Source organism: Salvelinus alpinus, chromosome 10, assembly GCF_045679555.1.
Source record: "Salvelinus alpinus chromosome 10, SLU_Salpinus.1, whole genome shotgun sequence".
Lineage (NCBI taxonomy): Eukaryota > Metazoa > Chordata > Actinopteri > Salmoniformes > Salmonidae > Salvelinus > Salvelinus alpinus.
This window is the reverse complement of record NC_092095.1, coordinates 68402756-68429722: the sequence shown is the minus strand read 5'-3', so window position 1 is coordinate 68429722 and position 26967 is coordinate 68402756. Positions and strand designations below refer to the sequence as shown.

The following is a 26967-nucleotide window of genomic DNA, read 5'->3' as shown; positions in this document are numbered from 1 at the left end:
TTTAGTTACTGGCCCAACGCTCTAACCACTAGGCTACCATTTTATATCACTAATGGAAACATTACATCTCCCTTCCAGAAACCACTGGCTCCCAACTTCTTTACCTAGTTGCCTCTATCCTGAAGTGGTATTTCATTTAAGCTTCTTGCAGCCAGCACTCTGAATCTGCGTTCCAAATGGCACCCTATTCCCTATGGGCCCTGGTCAAAAGTAGTGCCCTATATGGGGAATAGGGTGTCATTTAGGTCGCAGACTGAGTTTCAGTGTGCTGCTCAGCTTTTAGCTCCTCTCTGCCTTTTTGTACTAGTGTTGAATAGTGAATCAGAGCAGGGAATGAAGCACAGCAGAGATTAAGATGAATAGCGGGGTTAAACCAAAGTCAAGGCTGGGATGCTGAGAAGACCTTGAAACACACAGAACTGGAATGATTGGAATGTACATTTTCATTCAAGTGAGTACTGTCAAATGGTTGTAATATTCTCCATGCTCGCTAAGCCTTAGACATTTAACAATTCATATTTTAGTAATTTAGCAGACTCTTATCCAGAGCGACTTCCAGGCACAATTAGGGTTAGGGCAAGGGCACATCAACATATTTTTCACCTAGTCAGCTCAGGGATTCGAACCAGCGACCTTTCAATTACTGGCCCAACGCTCTTAGCCACTAGGCTACCTGCCACCATTATAAAATATAATCATTCAAGCGAGTGTCAAATGGCTGTGATATGAGGGGCTTCCCCCCCCCCCCATTCTAGTCATTTTATTTCTATGCTTGTCTTGCAACAAGTCTTCCAAAGGGAGTTCTTTCATCTGGTACAATAAAGGCAATGATGGATGTGAAGGTGTGGAAGATAGGACAGGCTTTCTATTGATGGATGTGAAGTTGTGGAAACTAGGACAGGCTTTCTATTGATGGATGTGAAGGTGTGGAAACTAGGACAGGCTTTCTATTGATGGATGTGAAGGTGTGGAAACTAGGACAGGCTTTCTATTGATGGATGTGAAGGTGTGGAAACTAGGACAGGCTTTCTATTGATGGATGTGAAGGTGTGGAAGATAGGACAGGCTTTCTATTGATGATGTGAAGGTGTGGAAGATAGGACAGGCTTTCTATTGATGATGTGAAGGTGTGGAAGATAGGACAGGCTTTCTATTGATGGATGTGAAGGTGTGGAAACTAGGACAGGCTTTCTATTGATGGATGTGAAGGTGTGGAAACTAGGACAGGCTTTCTATTGATGGATGTGAAGGTGTGGAAACTAGGACAGGCTTTCTATTGATGGATGTGAAGGTGTGGAAACTAGGACAGGCTTTCTATTGATGGATGTGAAGGTGTGGAAACTAGGACAGGCTTTCTATTGATGGATGTGAAGGTGTGGAAACTAGGACAGGCTTTCTATTGATGGATGTGAAGGTGTGGAAACTAGGACAGGCTTTCTATTGATGGATGTGAAGGTGTGGAAACTAGGACAGGCTTTCTATTGATGGATGTGAAGGTGTGGAAGATGAGACAGGCTTTCTATTGAATGTATTCTCTTCCCCCTACATAGAGCAGATCTATATTTGACTCTCAGTATTCACTCCTCTGTAGGTCCATGTACTGTTAGTGTTTGTTTAGTCACATCATTGTAATGTCAAAAGGATGTATGATTTTCAGGTGTTTAATGACTAAATAAACCGCTGTTGTGATGTAATTGCTGAGGTGATTATGGTCCGTAGAGGAGGAAGGTTTATCACTCGGTGCAGCACAGGGTTTTAGATGTTATTTGAAAGGACAACAGAGCTCTCGTAGTACATCAGATGTTTTTTAAATGAGGTCGGTCGGCAGATACTTGTTTGCACAAGCTAAACAAGCTAAACATGTAAAACCCTTAAATATTTTTTAATTAACTGCCAACCAAGTGTGCGATTGTGAGGATAATTAGATGCAGATTCTTAATGTGACATGCTAATTAATTCTGTCTGTATTTTCATTTTAGTGTACTTCTCATATGGCACCCTATTCCCTATGTAGTGCACTACTTTTGACCAGGGCCCATAGGGAATAGGCTGCCAGTAGCTACCACTGAAGTTTTTATTTCTTACTCTTCAAATTCACATCCAGATATCCCAGTCCTTTGATAAGGAGGAGCTGTCTGCCAAGGAGGAGAAAGAGAAGGTGGAGAAACCAGAGAAGATGCCCAGGAAAATGCTCTCAAGAGGTGTGTGGGTGTGGGAGAGTTGGCGGAGAGGTTCATTGTTATCTTTGTGTTGTAAATAGTGAGAGAGAATATAATGGCCATCCCTGCCTTCACAGACAGACAGGCACGGTTGTGTTTGTATGTTACAATACAAGACCTTGGAGACATGTTGTGAGCTTTAGTCTAGAGAACTAATGAACTGATTCCGGAACATGGAGCTCTCTGAGAAATCTAATATAGAATCCTAGGAGACTATGGGTGCTTTCGTAAATTCACTCTGGCTATCTACTCTGCTTTCAGAGCACTCAGTGTGAGTGTGCCAGAGCGCACAATAACCAATTTTAATTTACGCACGCGCAACACCCATTGAATATAAATATAATATTGAATATGACCGGTGTCAGTAAATGGAGAAAATGATGTAATGAAATTGTTGCCAGCAGTGCATTCGGAAAGTATTTAGACCCCTTGACTTTTTACCACATTTTGTTACGTTACAGCCTTATTCTAAAATGTATTAAATCATTTTTTCCCCTCATCAATCTACACACAATACCCCATAATGACAAAGCAAAAACAGTTTTTTATCAATTTTTGCAAATGTATTAAACTGATATCACAGTTACATAAGTATTCAGACCCTTTACTCAGTACTTTGAAGCACCTTTGGCAGCGATTAGAGCATCGAGTCTTCTTGTATGACGCTACAAGCTTGGCACACCTGTATTTGGGGAGTTTCTCCCATTTTTCTCTGCAGATCCTCTCAAGCTCTGTCAGGTTCGACGGGGCGCGTCGCTGCACAGCTATTTTCAGGTCTCTCCAGAGATGTTCGATCGGGTTCAAGTCCGGGCTCTGGTTGGGCCACTCAAGAACATTGAGACTTGTCCCGAAGCCACTCCTGTGTTGTCTTGGCTGTGTGCTTAGTGTCACTCCAGAGTGAATTTACGAACACACCCCATAGTCCACAGAGATGTGTTGTGTATAGAGCACCATTCCCAGAATGATTGGTCCTCTCGTGTCTAGATTCCAGCCAGGACTACACAGACTCTACTGGAATAGACCTGCATGAGTTCCTGGTCAACACCCTTAAGAACAACCCCAGAGACAGAATGATGCTGTTGAAGTTGGAGCAGGACATTCTGGATTTTATCAGTAATAATGAGTAAGTTATTTAATTAATACATTTATTGATTGATTTCATGTATTTTATTCATTTATAGTTAATGCAATTTTATTTAAATTCAATTCTATAGTTGTATTATTTTAGCCTTTCAGTAAAGCTCATTCAGCTCTCGTGTTTCCTAGAAGCCAGAAGAGGAAGTTCCCTCCCATGACGTCGTACCATAGAATGCTGCTACACCGAGTGGCTGCCTACTTTGGCATGGATCACAATGTTGACCCCACCGGGAAGTCTGTCATCATCAACAAAACTAGCAATACAAGAATGTATGTTTTTCATTTGGTACCAGTCAGTTTTAAAACATTTTATAATACATTATTTTCAGGATTTATACTGAACCACAATAATACATTTTATTAGATTCTATGAAGCTTAAATACATCAAATTGCTTTGAAAGTATGTATTTGGTGTAGATTTTTTCCCCCACGCTTCTAAACTTCCACCAATGTAAATTCTCTTCCACAGACCAGATCAAAAATTCTCAGAACACATAAAAGACGACAAAACAGACGATTTCCAAAAACGCTACATTCTCAAAAGAGACAACGCCAGCTTCGACCGGGAAGACGGCATGGTAGGCGGTTTCTGTGTTCCAATCAACAGAAGTAAAGTATATAGGGAATAGTGTGCCATTTGGGATGCATTCTCAGCGATGTGTCTTTGAGAGGGTGAAAATCTGGTGCTGCTGTTCCAGCTGCTGGCTAGGCTAAGCTGTGCGGAAGCTGCTGGCTAGGCTAAGCTGTGCTGAAGCTGCTGGCTAGGCTAAGCTGTGCGGAAGCTGCTGGCTAGGCTAAGCTGTGCGGAAGCTGCTGGCGCTAGGCTAAGCTGTGCGGAAGCTGCTGGCTAGGCTAAGCTGTGCGGAAGCTGCTGGCTAGGCTAAGCTGTGCGGAAGGGGCTGGCTAGGCTAAGCTGTGCGGAAGCTGCTGGCTAGGCTAGGCTGTGCGGAAGCTGCTGGCTAGGCTAAGCTGTGCGGAAGCTGCTGGCTAGGCTGTGCGGAAGCTGCTGGCTAAGTTGTGCATGTGCTTGCAGATACGAACGCGCCTGAAAGACGACAGGAGAAGCAAATCTATCGAGGAGAGAGAGGAGGACTATCAGAGAGCCAGGGACAGGATATTTGCACCAGATGTGAGATTTTGGCTAATCAATTTAGATTAATGATGCATTTGTGTTTATTTTGAAGTAAAATATGGATAGGCTTTATGGACTGTAAATGACATGTAAGTAAGATATTCATATGGATGTATTTTTTTCCACAGGGAGATCATTTCCATCTAGATGGAAGGTAAATATCATTCACATATCTGTCTAATTTGACACTGGTTGGTCCAACATGGACGGTTTGTCTGGTTGGTCCAACATGGATGTTTTGACTAGTTGGTCCAACGTGGACGTTTTGACTGGTTGGTCCAACGTGGACGTTTTGACTGGTTGGTCCAACGTGGACGTTTTGACTGGTTGGTCCAACGTGGACGTTTTGACTGGTTGGTCCAACGTGGACGTTTTGACTGGTTGGTCCAACGTGGACGTTTTGACTGGTTGGTCCAACGTGGACGTTTTGACTGGTTGGTCCAACGTGGACGTTTTGACTGGTTGGTCCAACGTGGACGTTTTGACTGGTTGGTCCAACGTGGACGTTTTGACTGGTTGGTCCAACGTGGACGTTTTGACTGGTTGGTCCAACGTGGACGTTTTGACTGGTTGGTCCAACGTGGACGTTTTGACTGGTTGGTCCAACGTGGACGTTTTGACTGGTTGGTCCAACGTGGACGTTTTGACTGGTTGGTCCAACGTGGACGTTTTGACTGGTTGGTCCAACGTGGACGTTTTGACTGGTTGGTCCAACGTGGACGTTTTGACTGGTTGGTCCAACGTGGACGTTTTGACTGGTTGGTCCAACGTGGACGGTTTGACTGGTTGGTCCAACGTGGACGGTTTGACTGGTTGGTCCAACGTGGACGGTTTGACTGGTTGGTCCAACGTGGACGGTTTGACTGGTTGGTCCAACGTGGACGGTTTGACTGGTTGGTCCAACGTGGACGGTTTGACTGGTTGGTCCAACGTGGACGGTTTGACTGGTTGGTCCAACGTGGACGGTTTGACTGGTTGGTCCAACGTGGACGGTTTGACTGGTTGGTCCAACGTGGACGGTTTGACTGGTTGGTCCAACGTGGACGGTTTGACTGGTTGGTCCAACGTGGACGGTTTGACTGGTTGGTCCAACGTGGACGGTTGGACTGGTTGGTCCAACGTGGACGGTTGGACTGGTTGGTCCAACGTGGACGGTTGGACTGGTTGGTCCAACGTGGACGGTTGGACTGGTTGGTCCAACGTGGACGGTTGGACTGGTTGGTCCAACGTGGACGGTTGGACTGGTTGGTCCAACGTGGACGTTTGGACTGGTTGGTCCAACGTGGACGTTTGGACTGGTTGGTCCAACGTGGACGTTTGGACTGGTTGGTCCAACGTGGACGTTTGGACTGGTTGGTCCAACGTGGACGTTTGGACTGGTTGGTCCAACGTGGACGTTTGGACTGGTTGGTCCAACGTGGACGTTTGGACTGGTTGGTCCAACGTGGACGTTTGGACTGGTTGGTCCAACGTGGACGTTTGGACTGGTTGGTCCAACGTGGACGTTTGGACTGGTTGGTCCAACGTGGACGTTTGGACTGGTTGGTCCAACGTGGACGTTTGGACTGGTTGGTCCAACGTGGACGTTTGGACTGGTTGGTCCAACGTGGACGTTTGGACTGGTTGGTCCAACGTGGACGTTTGGACTGGTTGGTCCAACGTGGACGTTTGGACTGGTTGGTCCAACGTGGACGTTTGGACTGGTTGGTCCAACGTGGACGTTTGGACTGGTTGGTCCAACGTGGACGGTTGGACTGGTTGGTCCAACGTGGACGGTTGGACTGGTTGGTCCAACGTGGACGGTTGGACTGGTTGGTCCAACGTGGACGGTTGGACTGGTTGGTCCAACGTGGACGGTTGGACTGGTTGGTCCAACGTGGACGGTTGGACTGGTTGGTCCAACGTGGACGGTTGGACTGGTTGGTCCAACGTGGACGGTTGGACTGGTTGGTCCAACGTGGACGGTTGGACTGGTTGGTCCAACGTGGACGGTTGGACTGGTTGGTCCAACGTGGACGGTTGGACTGGTTGGTCCAACGTGGACGGTTGGACTGGTTGGTCCAACGTGGACGGTTGGACTGGTTGGTCCAACGTGGACGGTTGGACTGGTTGGTCCAACGTGGACGGTTGGACTGGTTGGTCCAACGTGGACGGTTGGACTGGTTGGTCCAACGTGGACGGTTGGACTGGTTGGTCCAACGTGGACGTTTGGACTGGTTGGTCCAACGTGGACGTTTGGACTGGTTGGTCCAACGTGGACGTTTGGACTGGTTGGTCCAACGTGGACGTTTGGACTGGTTGGTCCAACGTGGACGTTTGGACTGGTTGGTCCAACGTGGACGTTTGGACTGGTTGGTCCAACGTGGACGTTTGGACTGGTTGGTCCAACGTGGACGTTTGGACTGGTTGGTCCAACGTGGACGTTTGGACTGGTTGGTCCAACGTGGACGTTTGGACTGGTTGGTCCAACGTGGACGTTTGGACTGGTTGGTCCAACGTGGACGTTTGGACTGGTTGGTCCAACGTGGACGTTTGGACTGGTTGGTCCAACGTGGACGTTTGGACTGGTTGGTCCAACGTGGACGTTTGGACTGGTTGGTCCAACGTGGACGTTTGGACTGGTTGGTCCAACGTGGACGTTTGGACTGGTTGGTCCAACGTGGACGTTTGGACTGGTTGGTCCAACGTGGACGTTTGGACTGGTTGGTCCAACGTGGACGTTTGGACTGGTTGGTCCAACGTGGACGTTTGGACTGGTTGGTCCAACGTGGACGTTTGGACTGGTTGGTCCAACGTGGACGGTTTGACTGGTTGGTCCAACGTGGACGGTTTGACTGGTTGGTCCAACGTGGACGGTTTGACTGGTTGGTCCATCGTGGACGGTTTGACTGGTTGGTCCAACGTGGACGGTTTGACTGGTTGGTCCAACGTGGATTTGATACCCTTTGATAATGTTGCATGGTCATCTCCCCATGCAGGAGCCCTGATGAAGAGGCTTGTATCAGCACACAACAGAGACGGCAACTCTTCAGGTACTTCCTTTCTGTCACAGATCTCTCTCCTCTCACACACACACACACACACACACACACACACACACACACACACACACACATATATATCTCCATCCATCCATCCATACCTTGTTTCCTCAGACTAGGGGACGGGCGATCAGCCAGCAGTAGACAGAGCAGCTCTGAGAATGACCCCAAGAACTGTGATGCCCGGCCGTGGAGCAGCACTGATTCAGACAGTTCCAACCGTAACCTGAGGCCCACCATGACCAAGGCCAGCAGCTTCAGCAGCATCTCTGTCCTCATCAGAGGAGACAGCTCAGCCAGCAGCAAGAGCACCGGACGCCTCTCCAAAACAGGCAAGTAATAGGGGGAGGGGGGGGGGGGGGGGGGCACTGGCTCATGCACACGTAATCAAAAGCACGTGCGACGTATCGTGTCCAGTCTGCTTTGTTCCACAGCACAGTGAAGCACCTGTTTTTAAGACATTGTGATGTCACTGACGTACAAGCTGAATTTCTCCTCTGAATTCTTTGTCAAATGAAGAAAAATGTGTTCTGTGTCCATGACTACTTGGTGGTAACTGATTTTCCCCAAGTGTGGTCAGTCACCCCTAGACAATGTGATACACTAGTTTCTGACTGACATGAGTTGAAATTGGTCCTTCACTGTGTGTCTGTGTGCACCATCCCTGTTTAATACAGGCATACTGGGGGAATGGAGACCCAGTTTTCTTTGTTTATCCTGTTTTGGTTCCTCCTCCGTTCCTTGTCTTTTCGATCATGTTTTTTGTTGTTGTTGTTGCCGCCTCTGTTCTAGAGGCTTTTCTTTTTGGTTTCATGTGATTCCATTTCCACAGTGCACTGACTGCGCCAGACAGACAGCTTTTTGCTTGAGTTTTTTCTTTAACATTGTTTACGAAGATGGGGCTCACTTTGTGCAGCACAAACATCTGCTCTGCTCCTACTGGGAAGCCATTTTGTGTTCCTGTTAGCTCTGTCCTGTGGCTCATCTCTTCTGTATGCAGTGCATGTCATCTTTTTGGTTCTTTGGCATCATTTAGCATCTTTGGTTTTAGCATTTTTGGTTTTAGCTTTTTTCTAATTTTGTTATAGTATCCCCAATTTCTTTAAGTGCTGGTGGTTTAGTTTGTGTAGAAAACATGAAGAATGATGGCCATCACAATTCTGAATTCATTGGCTTTTACTGTTGGCAAGACGGAGAGACGTGTTTCACACCTCTCCAGTAATACGTCCAGAGAGACCAAACTTGAGCCCAGTTTTCCTCTTTTGTCTGTCCAGATTTCAAAGCTCCTGGTGGCTTTGCTTTTGACATCAAATATCGGAGGTTTGCGTACGTGCCAGAAGACGAACTTTGACGTTCTAAACCAGGAAAATGTGTCTGTGGTTGCATTACTGACAAACTAATAACATGTTTGTGGTTATACTCTTTAAGATGTGGACCACTTAAAATTACACTTGATTTGGGCTCACGCAAGATGCCCACAGAGGGACAAATATCACCTATAGCCAATGAATTCACTCACCGTGTGTCCCACTTTTGAATGGACCAGTGGCTATTCTGCTTCTACCCCTGTTACCGCAGAAGTGACCAATAGCTGTCCTCCTTGTACCCCTGCCCAGAGGCTGGCTGTGCATGTGTTACAAGCCACTGCCTCTATTTTTACTTTTTATTTCACCTTTTATTTAACTAGGCAAGTCAGTTAAGAACAAATTCTTATTTACAATGCCGGTTAAACTATAGGACGTCTTTCGTGGTCCTCTCTGTAGGACGTTTAGTGATCTTTTCATCCCTCCCTCCTCTAGGTTCTGAGTCTTCTAATAGTGTAGGGTCTTCTACGAGTTCCATCTCTCGCCCCCAAGTCCTCCACCTGCCTCTCCCTGTCCCAGCTGCTCTAACCCAGGCAGCCGGCCCTGTCGGTGGCCCCAGCACGGTGCAACCTACACCTTCCTCCTCTGCGTCCTCCGCTGCCACGGCCCCCAGCAGTAGTAGAACTTCTGTACACTGTGATCGGGGCAGCAGGAATGGCCCGGCGCCTGCATCCGGCCCAGCGCCAACCCAGGCAACTGCTAATGCTACTAGTTACTATTTCCTTCCCCCGGAAGCCACAGGGATACCGCCTGGCAGTATACTGGTCAACCCACACACAGGTTGGTATCTTCTGATCAGGGTTGGTCCTCATCCCTCAGTTCATATAGGCTGGATTGGCCTGTCTCTGTGTGCTGTCTTTAAATAGGCTGGATTGGCCTGTCTCTGTCTGCTGTCTTTAAATAGGCTGGATTGGCCTGTCTCTGTGTGCTGTCTTTATTTTGGGTTTGATGTGATGGTTGGTTTTGATCATAGTTCTTGTAAAACAAACTTCTTATTCAGTCTATTAGTCTGTCTGCTCTTCTCTTAGACTGTTGCTGAAACTTCCACAAACTACATATGTTGGGTCAAATATGTATCAAAGCCTTTCCAGATTGAATGAATGGACTAAGGGAGTTGGTAAACTGTGTATATATTCGTGGTTTAGTCATTATTCAGGATACATCTTAGTATAGCATAACTCCTATTGACTAAATTATACTCAAATGTCCTATAGCCTCTACTGCAGGGCTGTCCAACCCTCTTCCTGGAGATCTACTGTCCTGTAGGTTTTCAGTCCAACCCTCTTCCTGGAGATCTACTGTCCTGTAGGTTTTCAGTCCAACCCTCTTCCTGGAGATCTACTGTCCTGTAGGTTTTCAGTCCAACCCTCTTCCTGGAGATCTACTGTCCTGTAGGTTTTCAGTCCAACCCTCTTCCTGGAGATCTACCGTCCTGTAAGTTTTCAGTCCTCTTCCAGGAAGAGGGTTGGACTGAAAACCCACAGGACAGTAGATCTCCACGAAGATGGTTGGACTGAAAACCCACAGGACAGTAGATCTCCAGGAAGAGGGTTGGGCAGCCCTGGTCTACAGTCTAAGTTTGTTGTTCCCCACCTGCAGGCCAACCCTTTGTAAACCCTGACGGCAGTGCTGTGATCTACAACCCCTCGATGACCTCACAGCAAAGTGGGAGAAGCCAGCAGCCCTTGGCCCCTCCCCTACCGCCCCCTGCCCCGCACCAGCCAGCCAATCACGTCCTCTCCCAGGTCAGTCAATGAGTCGACAGCCCATGTATCCCTTCTTTCTCCAGAAAGCCCATTCACTCCCTGCATGCAGTCATTTCTTTACTCTACCTGTTCTCAATTAATATAGTAGATTAGAATCCATCATTCTTTAATTGATGCCTCCTAATTTCCCAGAGAACATTCATCATCTACGAGCTAGGGCTGAGTGAATTATCTAGATATCAATCAGGTTCAATTCATTGTGCTATTAATCAGCCAGCTCTAGTTCCTCCTATTCAATCACCTCTGACTTCTTAACCTAATGGAGGTCTCTCTCCTCTCTTTCCCTCTGTTCTGTCCTTTTCTCCTCCTTCAGCCGGTTTGGCATCTCCAGCCCTCTGCTCCACAGCCGATCCAGTACTCAACCATCTCTTACCCTCCTCCTCAGTTCCTGCCACTCTCCTCTAACCAACAATACACTTTGGTACCTATCAATCCTCTCTCTCCTCTCCTCCCCTCTATCTCCCACCTGTGTTTCTGTCCAGTTGCCTCTTCAGCACCTTGTCATTTAATTAGGTGGTCTTTTATAAGACATGGACATTACGTTACGTGTGTTAATTCCAGAAGTTTATATTTTTATACAGAATCTTTGATGTAATGTATGATGGAAAGACATCTTTATCTGGGATGACTTTGTGATTGAAGAAGTGTTCAGCAGGATCCTGGATCATGTTCATTAGGCAGAAGACATTTGAAACCAGCAGTTTGCCCAATGGGAACCCAGAATCTTGTTTTCTGTTGCAAAATGTCTTGCAACTGAGTGCTTGTTGAACATGACCCTGTTTGCCCTATGACCCAGTGAGGTTGAACATGACCCTGTTTGCCCTATGACCCAGTTAGGTGGAACATGACCCTGTTTGCCCTATGACCCAGTTAGCTTGAACATGACCCTGTTTTCCCTATGACCCAGTTAGGTTGAACATGACCCTGTTAGCCCTATGACCCAGTTAGGTTGAACATGACCCTGTTTGCCCTATGACCCAGTTAGGTGGAACATGACCCTGTTAGCCCTATGACCCGGTTAGGTAGAACATGACCCTGTTAGCCTTATGACCCAGTTAGGTGGAACATGACCCTGTTAGCCCTATGACCCAGTTAGGTTGAACATGACCCTGTTAGCCCTATGACCCAGTTAGGTTGAACATGACCCTGTTTGCCCTATGACCCAGTTAGGTGGAACATGACCCTGTTAGCCCTATGACCCGGTTAGGTAGAACATGACCCTGTTTGCCCTATGACCCAGTTAGGTAGAACATGACCTTGTTTGCCCTATGACCCAGTTAGGTGGAACATGACCCTGTTAGGTAGAACATGACCCTGTTTGCCCTATGACCCGGTTAGGTAGAACATGACCCTGTTTGCCCTATGACCCAGTTAGGTAGAACATGACCTTGTTTGCCCTATGACCCAGTTAGGTAGAACATGACCTTGTTTGCCCTATGACCCAGTAAGGCCTATGACCCGGTTAGGTTGAACATGGCCCAGTTAGGTTGAACATGGCCCAGTTAGGTTGAACATGACCCTGTTTGCCCTATGACCTGGTTAGGTAGAACATGACCCTGTTTGCCCTATGACCCAGTTAGGTAGAACATGACCTTGTTTGCCCTATGACCCAGTGAGGTTGAACATGGCCCAGTTAGGTTGAACATGACCCAGTTAGGTTGAACATGGCCCAGTTAGGTTGAACATGGCCCAGTTAGGTTGAACATGGCCCAGTTAGGTTGAACATGATCCTGTTAGCCCTATGACCCTGTTAGCCCTGTGACCGTTAGGTTGAACATGACCCTGTTAGCCCTGTGACCGTTAGGTTGAACATGACCCTGTTAGCCCTGTGACCGTTAGGTAGAACATGACCCTGTTAGCCCTGTGACCCTGTTAGGTTGAACATGACCCTGTTAGCCCTGTGACCGTTAGGTTGAACATGACCCTGTTAGCCCTGTGACCGTTAGGTTGAACATGACCCTGTTAGCCCTGTGACCGTTAGGTAGAACATGACCCTGTTAGCCCTGTGACCCTGTTAGGTAGAACATGACCCTGTTAGCCCTGTGACCGTTAGGTTGAACATGACCCTGTTAGCCCTGTGACCGTTAGGTTGAACATGACCCTGTTAGCCCTGTGACCGTTAGGTTGAACATGACCCTGTTAGCCCTGTGACCGTTAGGTAGAACATGACCCTGTTAGCCCTGTGACCGTTAGGTAGAACATGACCCTGTTAGCCCTGTGACCCTGTTAGGTAGAACATGACCCTGTTAGCCCTGTGACTGTTAGGTTGAACATGACCCTGTTTGCCCTGTGACCGTTAGGTAGAACATGACTCTGTTAGCTCCCGAGTGGCGCAGCGGTCTAAGGCACTGCATTTCAGTGCTAGAGGTGTCACTACAGACCCTGGTTCGATCCTTGGTTCGATCCCGGGCTGTATCACATCCGGCCGTGATCGGGAGTCCCATAGGGCGGCACACAATTGGCCCAGCGTCGCCAGGTTAGGGGAGGGTTTGGCCGGGGGTAGGCCGTCATTGTAAAATAAGAATTTGTTCTTAACTGACTTGCTTAGTAAAATAAAGGTTAGATAAAACAGCCCTATTACCCTGTTAGGTGGACTAGATCAGGCTGCATTCTGTTAGGTAGACTAGATCAGGCTGCATTCTGTTAGGTAGACTAGATCAGGCTGCATTCTGTTAGGTAGACTAGATCAGGCTGCATTCTGTTAGGTAGACTAGATCAGGCTGCATTCTGTTAGGTGGACTAGATCAGGCTGCATTCTGTTAGGTGGACTAGATCAGGCTGCATTCTGTTAGGTAGACTAGATCAGGCTGCATTCTGTTAGGTAGACTAGATCAGGCTGCATTCTGTTAGGTAGACTAGATCAGGCTGCATTCTGTTAGGTAGACTAGATCAGGCTGCATTCTGTTAGGTAGACTAGATCATGTTAGGTAGACTAGATCAGGCTGCATTCTGTTAGGTAGACTAGATCAGGCTGCATTCTGTTAGGTAGACTAGATCAGGCTGCATTCTGTTAGGTAGACTAGATCAGGCTGCATTCTGTTAGGTCGACTAGATCAGGCTGCATTCTGTTAGGTCGACTAGATCAGGCTGCATTCTGTTAGGTCGACTAGATCAGGCTGCATTCTGTTAGGTCGACTAGATCAGGCTGCATTCTGTTAGGGAGACTAGATCAGGCTGCATTCTGTTAGGTAGACTAGATCAGGCTGCATTCTGTTAGGTAGACTAGATCAGGCTGCATTCTGTTAGGTAGACTAGATCAGGCTGCATTCTGTTAGACTAGATCAGGCTGCATTCTGTTAGGTAGACTAGATCAGGCTGCATTCTGTTAGGTAGACTAGATCAGGCTGCATTCTGTTAGACTAGATCAGGCTGCATTCTGTTAGGTGGACTAGATCAGGCTGCATTCTGTTAGGTAGACTAGATCAGGCTGCATTCTGTTAGACTAGATCAGGCTGCATTCTGTTAGGTAGACTAGGTCAGGCTGCATTCTGTTAGGTAGACTAGATCAGGCTGCATTCTGTTAGGTAGACTAGATCAGGCTGCATTCTGTTAGGTAGACTAGATCAGGCTGCATTCTGTTAGGTAGACTAGATCAGGCTGCATTCTGTTAGGTGGACTAGATCAGGCTGCATTCTGTTAAGTGGACTAGATCAGGCTGCATTCTGTTAGGTAGACTAGATCAGGCTGCATTCTGTTAGGGAGACTAGATCAGGCTGCATTCTGTTAGGTAGACTAGATCAGGCTGCATTCTGTTAGGTCGACTAGATCAGGCTGCATTCTGTTAGGTCGACTAGATCAGGCTGCATTCTGTTAGGGAGACTAGATCAGGCTGCATTCTGTTAGGTAGACTAGATCAGGCTGCATTCTGTTAGACTAGATCAGGCTGCATTCTGTTAGGTGGACTAGATCAGGCTGCATTCTGTTAGGTAGACTAGATCAGGCTGCATTCTGTTAGACTAGATCAGGCTGCATTCTGTTAGACTAGATCAGGCTGCATTCTGTTAGGTAGACTAGATCAGGCTGCATTCTGTTAGGTGGACTAGATCAGGCTGCATTCTGTTAGGTAGACTAGATCAGGCTGCATTCTGTTAGGTAGACTAGATCAGGCTGCATTCTGTTAGGTAGACTAGATCAGGCTGCATTCTGTTAGGTAGACTAGATCAGGCTGCATTTTGTTAGGTAGACTAGATCAGGCTGCATTCTGTTAGGTGGACTAGATCAGGCTGCATTCTGTTAGGTGGACTAGATCAGGCTGCATTCTGTTAGGTAGACTAGATCAGGCTGCATTCTGTTAGGTAGACTAGATCAGGCTGCATTCTGTTAGGTAGACTAGATCAGGCTGCATTCTGTTAGGTAGACTAGATCAGGCTGCATTCTGTTAGGTAGACTAGATCAGGCTGCATTCTGTTAGGTGGACTAGATCAGGCTGCATTCTGTTAGGTGGACTAGATCAGGCTGCATTCTGTTAGGTGGACTAGATCAGGCTGCATTCTGTTAGGTGGACTAGATCAGGCTGCATTCTGTTAGGTGGACTAGATCAGGCTGCATTCTGTTAGGTAGACTAGATCAGGCTGCATTCTGTTAGGTAGACTAGATCAGGCTGCATTCTGTTAGGTAGACTAGATCAGGCTGCATTCTGTTAGGTAGACTAGATCAGGCTGCATTCTGTTAGGTGGACTAGATCAGGCTGCATTCTGTTAGGTAGACTAGATCAGGCTGCATTCTGTTAGGTAGACTAGATCAGGCTGCATTCTGTTAGGTAGACTAGATCAGGCTGCATTCTGTTAGGTAGACTAGATCAGGCTGCATTTTGTTAGGTAGACTAGATCAGGCTGCATTCTGTTAGGTGGACTAGATCAGGCTGCATTCTGTTAGGTGGACTAGATCAGGCTGCATTCTGTTAGGTAGACTAGATCAGGCTGCATTCTGTTAGGTAGACTAGATCAGGCTGCATTCTGTTAGGTAGACTAGATCAGGCTGCATTCTGTTAGGTGGACTAGATCAGGCTGCATTCTGTTAGGTGGACTAGATCAGGCTGCATTCTGTTAGGTAGACTAGATCAGGCTGCATTCTGTTAGGTAGACTAGATCAGGCTGCATTCTGTTAGGTAGACTAGATCAGGCTGCATTCTGTTAGGTAGACTAGATCAGGCTGCATTCTGTTAGGTAGACTAGATCAGGCTGCATTCTGTTAGGTGGACTAGATCAGGCTGCATTCTGTTAGGGAGACTAGATCAGGCTGCATTCTGTTAGGGAGACTAGATCAGGCTGCATTCTGTTAGGTGGACTAGATCAGGCTGCATTCTGTTAGGGAGACTAGATCAGGCTGCATTCTGTTAGGGAGACTAGATCAGGCTGCATTCTGTTAGGTGGACTAGATCAGGCTGCATTCTGTTAGGTGGACTAGATCAGGCTGCATTCTGTTAGGTAGACTAGATCAGGCTGCATTCTGTTAGGTAGACTAGATCAGGCTGCATTCTGTTAGGTAGACTAGATCAGGCTGCATTCTGTTAGGGAGACTAGATCAGGCTGCATTCTGTTAGGGAGACTAGATCAGGCTGCATTCTGTTAGGGAGACTAGATCAGGCTGCATTCTGTTAGGGAGACTAGATCAGGCTGCATTCTGTTAGGTAGACTAGATCAGGCTGCATTCTGTTAGGTAGACTAGATCAGGCTGCATTCTGTTAGGTAGACTAGATCAGGCTGCATTCTGTTAGGTAGACTAGATCAGGCTGCATTCTGTTAGGTAGACTAGATCAGGCTGCATTCTGTTGTCCTCCTTTCCTGACCTGCTTTCACCCAACACATCCCTCTATGACTGATTTTAAAGCACTGAAACGGTTTTTAATCATAAATTCAATACCAGATGTTGAATAATCCATGAGCAGATACGCTAAACTTCCAATTTACTGCCACTGAACAGCTTGTCATAGATGACCTAGACTGAGGTAGCCTACTCTGCTGCTATAAATACCCAGTTTGGGTTCCCTGGGTGGTGTTCGGCATCAAACGGTAGAAAACTGACTGAAACAGGGAGAGACTACTAGAACTTGTCTCCAATAAGACACATTCATTTTCTGTTTCAAAATGTTTTGCTACGGTGTGTCCTAATAAATATGACCCTAATAATTTCGGCCCTGGTCTTGATGCACATTGCCTCTGGCCCTGTCTGTTGATTGATTGGATTTGACCATTTTAAAGGACATTAGACAGTACATACATTTGAAACATATGTTTTCAGCATTATTCTCTCCCCACAGCAAGAAGGGCTGGCTGCCCAGTTCAGCCACATGAGTGTGGTGCGCCAGGCGTCCAGCGACGGCACTAACGGCGGCCCCCACCCTGCCATGTACCCTTCGGGCCCTGTGGTGCTCCAGGGCCCCCTGCAGCACCAGCAGACTGGCTACATGGTGGCCCCTCCAGGGCCCCCTGTGGTGGGACAAACCCAGGCCTACCCCGGCCCTGCACACCCTATGAGCCAGCCGGTCATGCAGCAACAGGGCTACATGCCACAGCAGGTACAACAGGTACAGTACAGTCACATGGTCAGTCAACACACCATCTCATGGCATCGTCTACTTCAACTACCTACTTGTTGGTCTCAGTCTCCTTCAGTAATAGTCAATGATATTATCCACCAGATTATCCAGATATGATCACAATCTAGATTGACCTCAGATCCTCTTTGAGGAAAGTGCTCAGAATCCAAGGTGACCAGAGAAACTCTGTCTGCTTGTTGTCCTTCCTCTCCTGTAGATGCACACATGTTACTGTGCTCCAGCCCAGGACCCCCACTCCCACTCCAACCAGCACTATCGCCCTGTCAGCCCCGTGCACTACACCAGCCCCCAGAACCAGCCTCTACCCCAGCAGCCAGGTAAACACACACACTGATATCTCTCTGTGTTTGTCTTGATTAACTGAGCTGTCTCCCAGTGAGCTGCAGTCTGCTTGCTGAGTGTGTATTCTGTTTCTCTGCACCCTGGGGGGGACACCATTGTTATCTACAGCCTCCTCAACACAGCTCCGTTTTACTGGTTGTTAGCTACAGCCTCCTGAACACAGCTCTGTTTTACTGGTTGTTATCTACAGCCTCCTGCCTCAACACAGCTCTGTTTTACTGGTTGTTAGCTACAGCCTCCTCAACACAGCTCCGTTTTACTGGTTGTTATCTACAGCCTCCTCAACACAGCTCCGTTTTACTGGTTGTTAGCTACAGCCTCCTGAACACAGCTCTGTTTTACTGGTTGTTATCTACAGCCTCCTGCCTCAACACAGCTCTGTTTTACTGGTTGTTAGCTACAGCCTCCTCAACACAGCTCCGTTTTACTGGTTGTTAGCTACAGCCTCCTCAACACAGCTCCGTTTTACTGGTTGTTAGCTACAGCCTCCTCAACACAGCTCTGTTTTACTGGTTGTTATCTACAGCCTCCTGCCTCCTGAACACAGCTCTGTTTTACTGGTTGTTAGCTACAGCCTCCTGCCTCAACACAGCTCTGTTTTACTGGTTGTTAGCTACAGCCTCCTCAACACAGCTCCGTTTTACTGGTTGTTAGCTACAGCCTCCTCAACACAGCTCCGTTTTACTGGTTGTTAGCTACAGCCTCCTGCCTCCTCAACACAGCTCTGTTTTACTGGTTGTTAGCTACAGCCTCCTGCCTCAACACAGCTCCGTTTTACTGGTTGTTAGCTACAGCCTCCTGCCTCAACACAACTCCGTTTTACTGGTTGTTAGCTACAGCCTCCTTCCTCAACACAGCTCTGTTTTACTGGTTGTTAGCTGCAGCCTCCTGCCTCCTCAACACAGCTCTGTTTTACTGGTTGTTAGCTACAGCCTCCTGCCTCCTCAACACAGCTCTGTTTTACTGGTTGTTAGCTACAGCCTCCTGCCTCAACACAGCTCTGTTTTACTGGTTGTTAGCTACAGCCTCCTGCCTCAACACAGCTCTGTTTTACTGGTTGTTAGCTACAGCCTCCTGCCTCCTCAACACAGCTCTGTTTTACTGGTTGTTAGCTACAGCCTCCTGCCTCCTCAACACAGCTCTGTTTTACTGGTTGTTAGCTACAGCCTCCTGCCTCCTCAACACAGCTCTGTTTTACTGGTTGTTAGCTACAGCCTCCTGCCTCAACACAGCTCTGTTTTACTGGTTGTTAGCTACAGCCTCCTGCCTCAACACAGCTCTGTTTTACTGGTTGTTAGCTACAGCCTCCTGCCTCCTCACCACAGCTCTGTTTTACTGGTTGTTAGCTACAGCCTCCTGCCTCCTCACCACAGCTCTGTTTTACTGGTTGTTAGCTACAGCCTCCTGCCTCAACACAGCTCCGTTTTACTGGTTGTTAGCTACAGCCTCCTGCCTCAACACAGCTCCGTTTTACTGGTTGTTAGCTACAGCCTCCTGCCTCAACACAGCTCTGTTTTACTGGTTGTTAGCTACAGCCTCCTGCCTCCTCACCACAGCTGTTTTACTGGTTGTCTCCTGCTGAACGCAGCACTGTGGCCATTTACTGGCTTTAATGTGGAGGAATGCTACTCTATTGTCTGTCTGGGGAATTAGGAGGCATCTCTTGGGGCTGAGCAGAGGAACAAATTAGGCTAAATACTGTTAGTCTACTAGTGCATAAACAGTGGAATATCTAGCCACAGTGAAAATAATGACTGTTTCCAAACCACTTGCATAAGGAAGTTGCTTCTGCAATGAAACAGTTTTGCTGAAGGCTTCAGAATAAATTATGCTTGTGGGAATTGAACCTACAACCTCACCACACTCTTAACTCAGCCACACTAGACCACCGAGGTGTTGGCGATGGGAAAACCTGGAGTCTGGACTGGAACACAGAGGTGTTGGTGATGAAGACCAGGAGTCTGGACTGGAGCACAGAGGTGTTGGTGATGAAGACCAGGAGTCTGGACTGGATCACAGAGGTGTTGGTGATGAAGACCAGGAGTCTGGACTGGAACACAGAGGTGTTGGTGATGAAGACCAGGAGTCTGGACTGGAGCACAGAGGTGTTGGTGATGAAGACCAGGAGTCTGGACTGGATCACAGAGGTGTTGGTGATGAAGACCAGGAGTCTGGACTGGAACACAGAGGTGTTGGTGATGAAGACCAGGAGTCTGGACTGGATCACAGAGGTGTTGGTGATGAAGACCAGGAGTCTGGACTGGAACACAGAGGTGTTGGTGATGAAGACCAGGAGTCTGGACTGGAACACAGAGGTGTTGGTGATGAAGACCAGGAGTCTGGACTGGAACACAGAGGTGTTGGTGATGAAGACCTGGAAAGCGGAGTGGCAGAATGCGGGGCCGGGACGCTGTCTGAGAGTTCTATGATTCTCACAGTGAACCGGTCTCTTTTTCAGCCCCTCACTCCTCTTCAGTCTCTCACTCCTTTCCTCCAGCGGTCTCTATTTTCCGCCCCTCACTTCTCTTCAGTCTCTCACTCCTCTCCTCCAGCGGTCTCTATTTTCAGCCCCTCACTTCTCTTCAGTCTCTCACTCCTCTCCTCCAGCGGTCTCTATTTTCAGCCCCTCACTTCTCTTCAGTCTCTCACTCCTCTCCTCCAGCGGTCTCTATTTTCCGCCCCTCACTTCTCTTCAGTCTCTCACTCCTCTCCTCCAGCGGTCTCTATTTTCCGCCCCTCACTTCTCTTCAGTCTCTCACTCCTCTCCTCCAGCGGTCTCTATTTTCAGCCCCTCACTTCTCTTCAGTCTCTCACTCCTCTCCTCCAGCGGTCTCTATTTTCTGCCCCTCAACACTTCTCTTCAGTCTCTCACTCCTCTCCTCCAGCGGTCTCTATTTTCCGCCCCTCACTTCTCTTCAGTCTCTCACTCCTCTCCTCCAGCGGTCTCTATTTTCCGCCCCTCACTTCTCTTCAGTCTCTCACTCCTCTCCTCCAGCGGTCTCTATTTTCCGCCCCTCAACACTTCTCTTCAGTCTCTCACTCCTCTCCTCCAGCGGTCTCTATTTTCCGCCCCTCACTTCTCTTCAGTCTCTCACTCCTCTCCTCCAGCGGTCTCTATTTTCCGCCCCTCAACACTTCTCTTCAGTCTCTCACTCCTCTCCTCCAGCGGTCTCTATTTTCCGCCCCTCACTTCTCTTCAGTCTCTCACTCCTCTCCTCCAGCGGTCTCTATTTTCCGCCCCTCACTTCTCTTCAGTCTCTCACTCCTCTCCTCCAGCGGTCTCTATTTTCCGCCCCTCAACACTTCTCTTCAGTCTCTCACTCCTCTCCTCCAGCGGTCTCTATTTTCCGCCCCTCACTTCTCTTCAGTCTCTCACTCCTCTCCTCCAGCGGTCTCTATTTTCCGCCCCTCAACACTTCTCTTCAGTCTCTCACTCCTCTCCTCCAGCGGTCTCTATTTTCCGCCCCTCACTTCTCTTCAGTCTCTCACTCCTCTCCTCCAGCGGTCTCTATTTTCCGCCCCTCACTTCTCTTCAGTCTCTCACTCCTCTCCTCCAGCGGCCTCTATTTTCCGCCCCTCAACACTTCTCCAGTGGCCATGATGATGACTACCCGTTCCTTCAGGGTCGTCATCTGTTATTACAACGTGTCTTTTTGGAACCGTTCAGTCCTGCAGATTACAACACAAAGGCACACTGACAATAGGCATAAAGCACCTGTTAGCAACTTCCTATTTCACCTGCTGTACCAAGGCAATCTACTCCCATTCTCTGTGTGGTCAGGTGGAATGGTGTGTGGGGGATATAATGGGAGAGTCATTTCATGCTTGGGTTTGTGAGCAGAGGTCAGGAGAGAGACTGGAGGACGGTCAAAATAGTGTCCTGCTCTTTCACATATGAAAGCATTCATTCTCTATTGGTCTCGTCTTGTTTCACTTTTCCTCATTGGGGCTAAAGAATGTTCCGGTCACCTTTTTACAAAAGGACGACGGCGACTAATGCGGTCCCTGGATTTCTCTGTGAGAAGCTCCAGTCTGTAACCTTGACATTCAGCAGTCCACTATGGAACAAGCACTACTATTTCCAGCACCCTTTTTACTTTGCTAGAGAGACCACCCTTTTTACTTTGCTAGAGAGACCACCCTTTTTACTTTGCTAGAGAGACCACCCTTTTTACTTTGCTAGAGAGACCACCCTTTTTACTTTGCTAGAGAGACCACCCTTTTTACTTTGCTAGAGAGACCACCCTTTTTACTTTGCTAGAGAGACCACACTTTTTACTTTGCTAGAGAGACCACCCTTTTTACTTTGCGAGAGAGACCACCCTTTTTACTTTGCGATAGAGACCACCCTTTTTACTTTGCGAGAGAGACCACCCTTTTTCTATGTTGCGCATTTTGCATCGTCTGTTTTTGTAATTTGCTTATCTATTAGTCTTTGTTTTCGCTGTGTTTTTTTTCCCACTACGCTCTTCCTTCCTTGGAATCAATATTGTATGATTTTCTCCATGTTTTATTTTTTCTTCTACAATTGTAATGGGTATTATAAACTGGGTGGTTCGAGCCCTGAATGCTGATTGGCTGACAGCCGTGGTATATCAGACCGTATACCACGGGTATGACAAAACATGTATTTTTACTGCTCTAATTACGTTGGTAACCAGTTTATAATAGCAATAAGGCACCTGGGGGTTTGTAGTATATGGCCAGTATACCATGGCTGTATCCAGTCACTCCACGTTGCGTCGTGCATTAGAACAGCCCTTAGCTGTGGTATATTGGCCACATACCACACCCCCTCAGGCCTTACTGCTTAATTCTAATACAAGTAAAGAGATCATCTCCTAAGACAACAGAGGCATATTAAATATGTTTCTCATTTCACTTCGGCTCATTCATTCATAGTCGTTGTGAATAGAATTAATGTCACCATTTTGTTTAAAAACAATGAATTCAAATGTTCTACATCTCACTAGATATTTCAATAGAAGTGAATTGTAACGTCCTAATGTTACTGAAGGTTACCATGCTGTGATGCCAAGTCAGCCCCAGGGCCCTCAGCATCAGAACCTGGTGAACAACCAGCAGCACAGCAATATGGGAAATCACATGACGGCCTTCATGGTCCAGTACCCTTCAATGTCGTCTTATCAGGTACCTTCTTTTTGGCTTATCATTATTAAACTGTTGTTTTTTTTTTTCAATTAAAGAATCAAATTGATTTGTCCTGTCCTTTTACTTTGACATGGTTTGGTCTTCTATTGTGAACATCTTGCTCTTGTGAACATCTTTTCCTGACTGAAAATCTTATAATTATATCAATCGAACCCTGAAATGTTAAATAGTTTGAAGATTGAATTGAAAAGAGATTTGAAAGGGATCTGACATCAGATGTCTGTATCAATTGTAAATGTAAAAAAGAAATAGTCCTGCTTAATCCTGTTGTTCCATATGGTCTGTGTGCGTCGTGCAGGTATCAATGCCCCAGGGGTCTCAGAACATGCCTCCACATCAGCAGGCATGTCAACAGCCAATGATGATCCAGAGCCATCCAAGCCAAGGTCCCATGGCCATGTCAGGCATGCAGGTTTACTACAGTGTCATGCCACCAAATCAACACAGCACCATGAGGTAGGCACTGAGCTGTTCTATTGTTGACACCAGGAAGATGGACTGTGTATTAAATAAGTGTTAGGTCTGTAATCTGGTACTGTTTCATATTCCAAAGTAGTTCAACGTTGATGAAACGCCGCAGAGAAAAACAAACATGTCATTCATTTCCTCTTTATGACCTGGTTAAAAGTAGTGCACTATATAGGGAATAAGGTTTTATTTGGGACACTTAATATTAACACTGACAGTACTGATGCTGTGGGGCGGTATAGAGGAACCAGTACAACAGGGAGGGAGGTCACTTTCAGCTCAGTGGAGTTTCTGTTAGTAGGGCAGTCTGGGGTTCACTTTCAGCTCAGTGGAGTTTCTGTTAGTAGGGCAGTCTGGAGGTCACTTTCAGCTCAGTGGAGTTTCTGTTAGTAGGGCAGTCTGGAGGTCACTTTCAGCTCAGTGGAGTTTCTGTTAGTAGGGCAGTCTGGAGGTCACTTTCAGCTCAGTGGAGTTTCTGTTAGTAGGGCAGTCTGGAGGTCACTTTCAGCTCAGTGGAGTTTCTGTTAGTAGGGCAGTCTGGAGGACACTTTCAGCTCAGTGGAGTTTCTGTTAGTAGGGCAGTCTGGAGGTCACTGTCAGCTCAAGACTATTTCTGAAAAATGGTGTTAGGGCTCTTTAAGGGAGACTTTTGAGAGCAACTATAAAGTGGCTGGCTGCTGGTGCTATCAATGCCTTTTAATTGATGCCTCATAGAGCTCCATAAATATATTGACTAAGCAAGTGTCTCCACAGTCCATCGATGGGTTTCTTACCTCCTCCTGGAGCAGAGCAGATGCAGTTTCCCCGGGCTTCGTCTCCGTGTGGGACCCAGCAGCTACCTGGACAGCAGTGCACAGGTAACATTACCCCTCCTCTCAGCAACACCAAGGTCGTGGGTTCAATTCCCCCCGGGATCACACACATACTAATATAGATACCGTTCGCTTTGAAAGACCCTTAAGTATGAGATTTGATACCATTAAAATGGTTTTCCTGCCTTGTGTGTCCATCCGAGGATGGAAAACGTTCCTTAGACACTGAAGCTGTGATTTTGACGTTGTTGTAACTGTGTGTCTGTTTGTTTGTAGGTGTGCACCCCGGTCCTCACAGTGGTGGTATGGTGATGATGCAGCTGACCCTGCCCCCTAACCACCAGCCCAGAGCCCACTCCCCTTCACAGTGGAAACACAACAGATTCTACAGTCTGGATCACACACGCAGCCAGAGGTCCTCAGAACAACTAAACAACACACAGGTAACTACTCAGAACCACCAGACGACTCACGGGTAACTACTCAGAACAACTAGACGACTCACAGGTAACTACTCAGAACAACTAGACGCCTCACGGGTAACTACTCAGAACCACTAGACGACTCACGGGTAACTACTCAGAACCACTAGACGACTCACGGGTAACTACTCAGAACAACTAGACGACTCACGGGTAACTACTCAGAACAACTAGACGCCTCACGGGTAACTACTCAGAACAACTAGACGCCTCACGGGTAACTACTCAGAACCACTAGACGACTCACGGGTAACTACTCAGAACAACTAGACGACTCACGGGTAACTACTCAGAACCACTAGACGACTCACGGGTAACTACTCAGAACAACTAGACGACTCACGGGTAACTAGTCAGAACAACTAGACGCCTCACGGGTAACTACTCAGAACAACTAGACGACTCACGGGTAACTACTCAGAACCACTAGACGACTCACGGGTAACTACTCAGAACCACTAGACGACTCACGGGTAACTACTCAGAACAACTAGACGCCTCACGGGTAACTACTCAGAACCACTAGACGCCTCACGGGTAACTACTCAGAACCACCAGACGACTCACGGGTAACTACTCAGAACCACCAGACGACTCACGGGTAACTACTGAGCTGCTGATAATTAGACATAACCAGTCAGGAGTCGTTGTAATATTCTGCATGTTGGAGAGAGGGCAGGATCAGCCTGAGCGAGGGCAGGATCAGCCTGAGCGAGGGCAGGATCAGCCTGAGCGAGGGCAGGATCAGCCTGAGCGAGGGCAGGATCAGCCTGAGCGAGGGCAGGATCAGCCTGAGCGAGGGCAGGATCAGCCTGAGCGAGGGCAGGATCAGCCTGAGCGAGGGCAGGATGACTGATCTACACATCATCTTGCATCCCAAATAACTGCTCATTGTGTTATCAAGATAAGCGACTCCGAGCATCTTGCTTAGGCCCGTCTCTTCGAACTAGGGACACACTTTCCCTCTGGACTATATTAAAGGGTTTCTATGTCCCCTCTTTGACCCCCACGTCCCTGTCCCTCCTTTCTGCCTCTGTCCTATAGAACAGTCCCCAGCTGGGCAGCGCCAGCACGCCTCCGGCCCAGCCCCAAGCTCCAACCCACCAACTGACCTCCATAAAGAACCTCCACTCGGCCGGCCCCATCCCCATAATCACCCAGTTCCCCAGACCCTTCGGCCCAGGGCAGGCAGTGGACGGCAGATACCCATTACTGGGTCAACCCCTCCAGTACAACCCTGCCATCAGGCCTCCGCTGATCCACGGCACACACCACATGATCCCCAACCACCACCACGTGAGTCCTCAGAACACACACACACACCACATGATCCCCAACCACCACCACGTGAGTCCTCAGAACACACACACACACACCACATGATCCCCAACCACCACCACGTGAGTCCTCAGAACACACACACACACCACATGATCCCCAACCACCACCACGTGAGTCCTCAGAACACACACACACCACATGATCCCCAACCACCACCACGTGAGTCCTCAGAACACACACACACACCACATGATCCCCAACCACCACCACGTGAGTCCTCAGAACACACACACACACACCACATGATCCCCAACCACCACCACGTGAGTCCTCAGAACACACACACACACCACATGATCCCCAACCACCACCACGTGAGTCCTCAGAACACACACACACACCACATGATCCCCAACCACCACCACGTGAGTCCTCAGAACACACACACACACCACATGATCCCCAACCACCACCACGTGAGTCCTCAGAACACACACACACACACACCACATGATCCCCAACCACCACCACGTGAGTCCTCAGAACACACACCACATGATCCCCAACCACCACCACGTGAGTCCTCAGAACACACACCACATGATCCCCAACCACCACCACGTGAGTCCTCAGAACACACACACACCACATGATCCCCAACCACCACCACGTGAGTCCTCAGAACACACACACACACACACCACATGATCCCCAACCACCACCACGTGAGTCCTCAGAACACACACACACACACCACATGATCCCCAACCACCACCACGTGAGTCCTCAACACACACTTGACAAAGAAGGTTGTTTCGTACGACAAAATGGACCAAATCTGTGACGTGAAAATGTAAGATTAAAAGATGAAAAAAGTAGACAATTAAAGCTCAGTCCAGTCAACATGTCTGCCTCCTTTTCCTTTTCCCTCAGGGCCCAATGGGAATCCGGCATCATGGGGGGCGAGGGAGGAGACCACCGCCTAGGAAGTCATTATCATCAGATCTTAGTGTAGGTGACCCAGGTAATAGAGAGGAGAGAACATGACCCCGGGGACGAGCGAGACCATGACCCGGGGACGAGCGAGACCATGACCCTTGGGACGAGCGAGACCATGACCCTTGGGACGAGCGAGACCATGACCCTTGGGACGAGCGAGACCATGACCCTTGGGACGAGCGAGACCATGAC

General features: G+C 48.0%; 1 protein-coding gene across 15 annotated transcripts in view; it reads left to right on the top strand.

Moving 5' to 3' along the window:
• LOC139532738 (R3H domain-containing protein 1-like) overlaps positions 1–26967 on the top strand; it is a 56643-nt gene that overhangs the window by 23472 nt on the left and 6204 nt on the right. For 6 of the 15 annotated variants that reach the window (XM_071330706.1, XM_071330704.1, XM_071330712.1 and 3 more), the window contains 19 exons: positions 2105–2201; positions 3204–3342; positions 3486–3626; positions 3827–3935; positions 4391–4486; positions 4618–4643; positions 7468–7521; positions 7645–7862; positions 9330–9674; positions 10494–10639; positions 10974–11081; positions 16920–17186; positions 17416–17536; positions 22579–22712; positions 23032–23189; positions 23955–24058; positions 24290–24456; positions 25540–25791; positions 26710–26800. In XM_071330706.1, coding sequence (XP_071186807.1) covers positions 2105–2201; positions 3204–3342; positions 3486–3626; positions 3827–3935; positions 4391–4486; positions 4618–4643; positions 7468–7521; positions 7645–7862; positions 9330–9674; positions 10494–10639; positions 10974–11081; positions 16920–17186; positions 17416–17536; positions 22579–22712; positions 23032–23189; positions 23955–24058; positions 24290–24456; positions 25540–25791; positions 26710–26800 — 2773 coding nt within the window. The remainder of the gene's footprint in view (positions 1–2104; positions 2202–3203; positions 3343–3485; positions 3627–3826; positions 3936–4390; positions 4487–4617; positions 4644–7467; positions 7522–7644; positions 7863–9329; positions 9675–10493; positions 10640–10973; positions 11082–16919; positions 17187–17415; positions 17537–22578; positions 22713–23031; positions 23190–23954; positions 24059–24289; positions 24457–25539; positions 25792–26709; positions 26801–26967) is intronic. The other 9 variants (XM_071330707.1, XM_071330708.1, XM_071330714.1 and 6 more) reach the window with 9 other exon arrangements.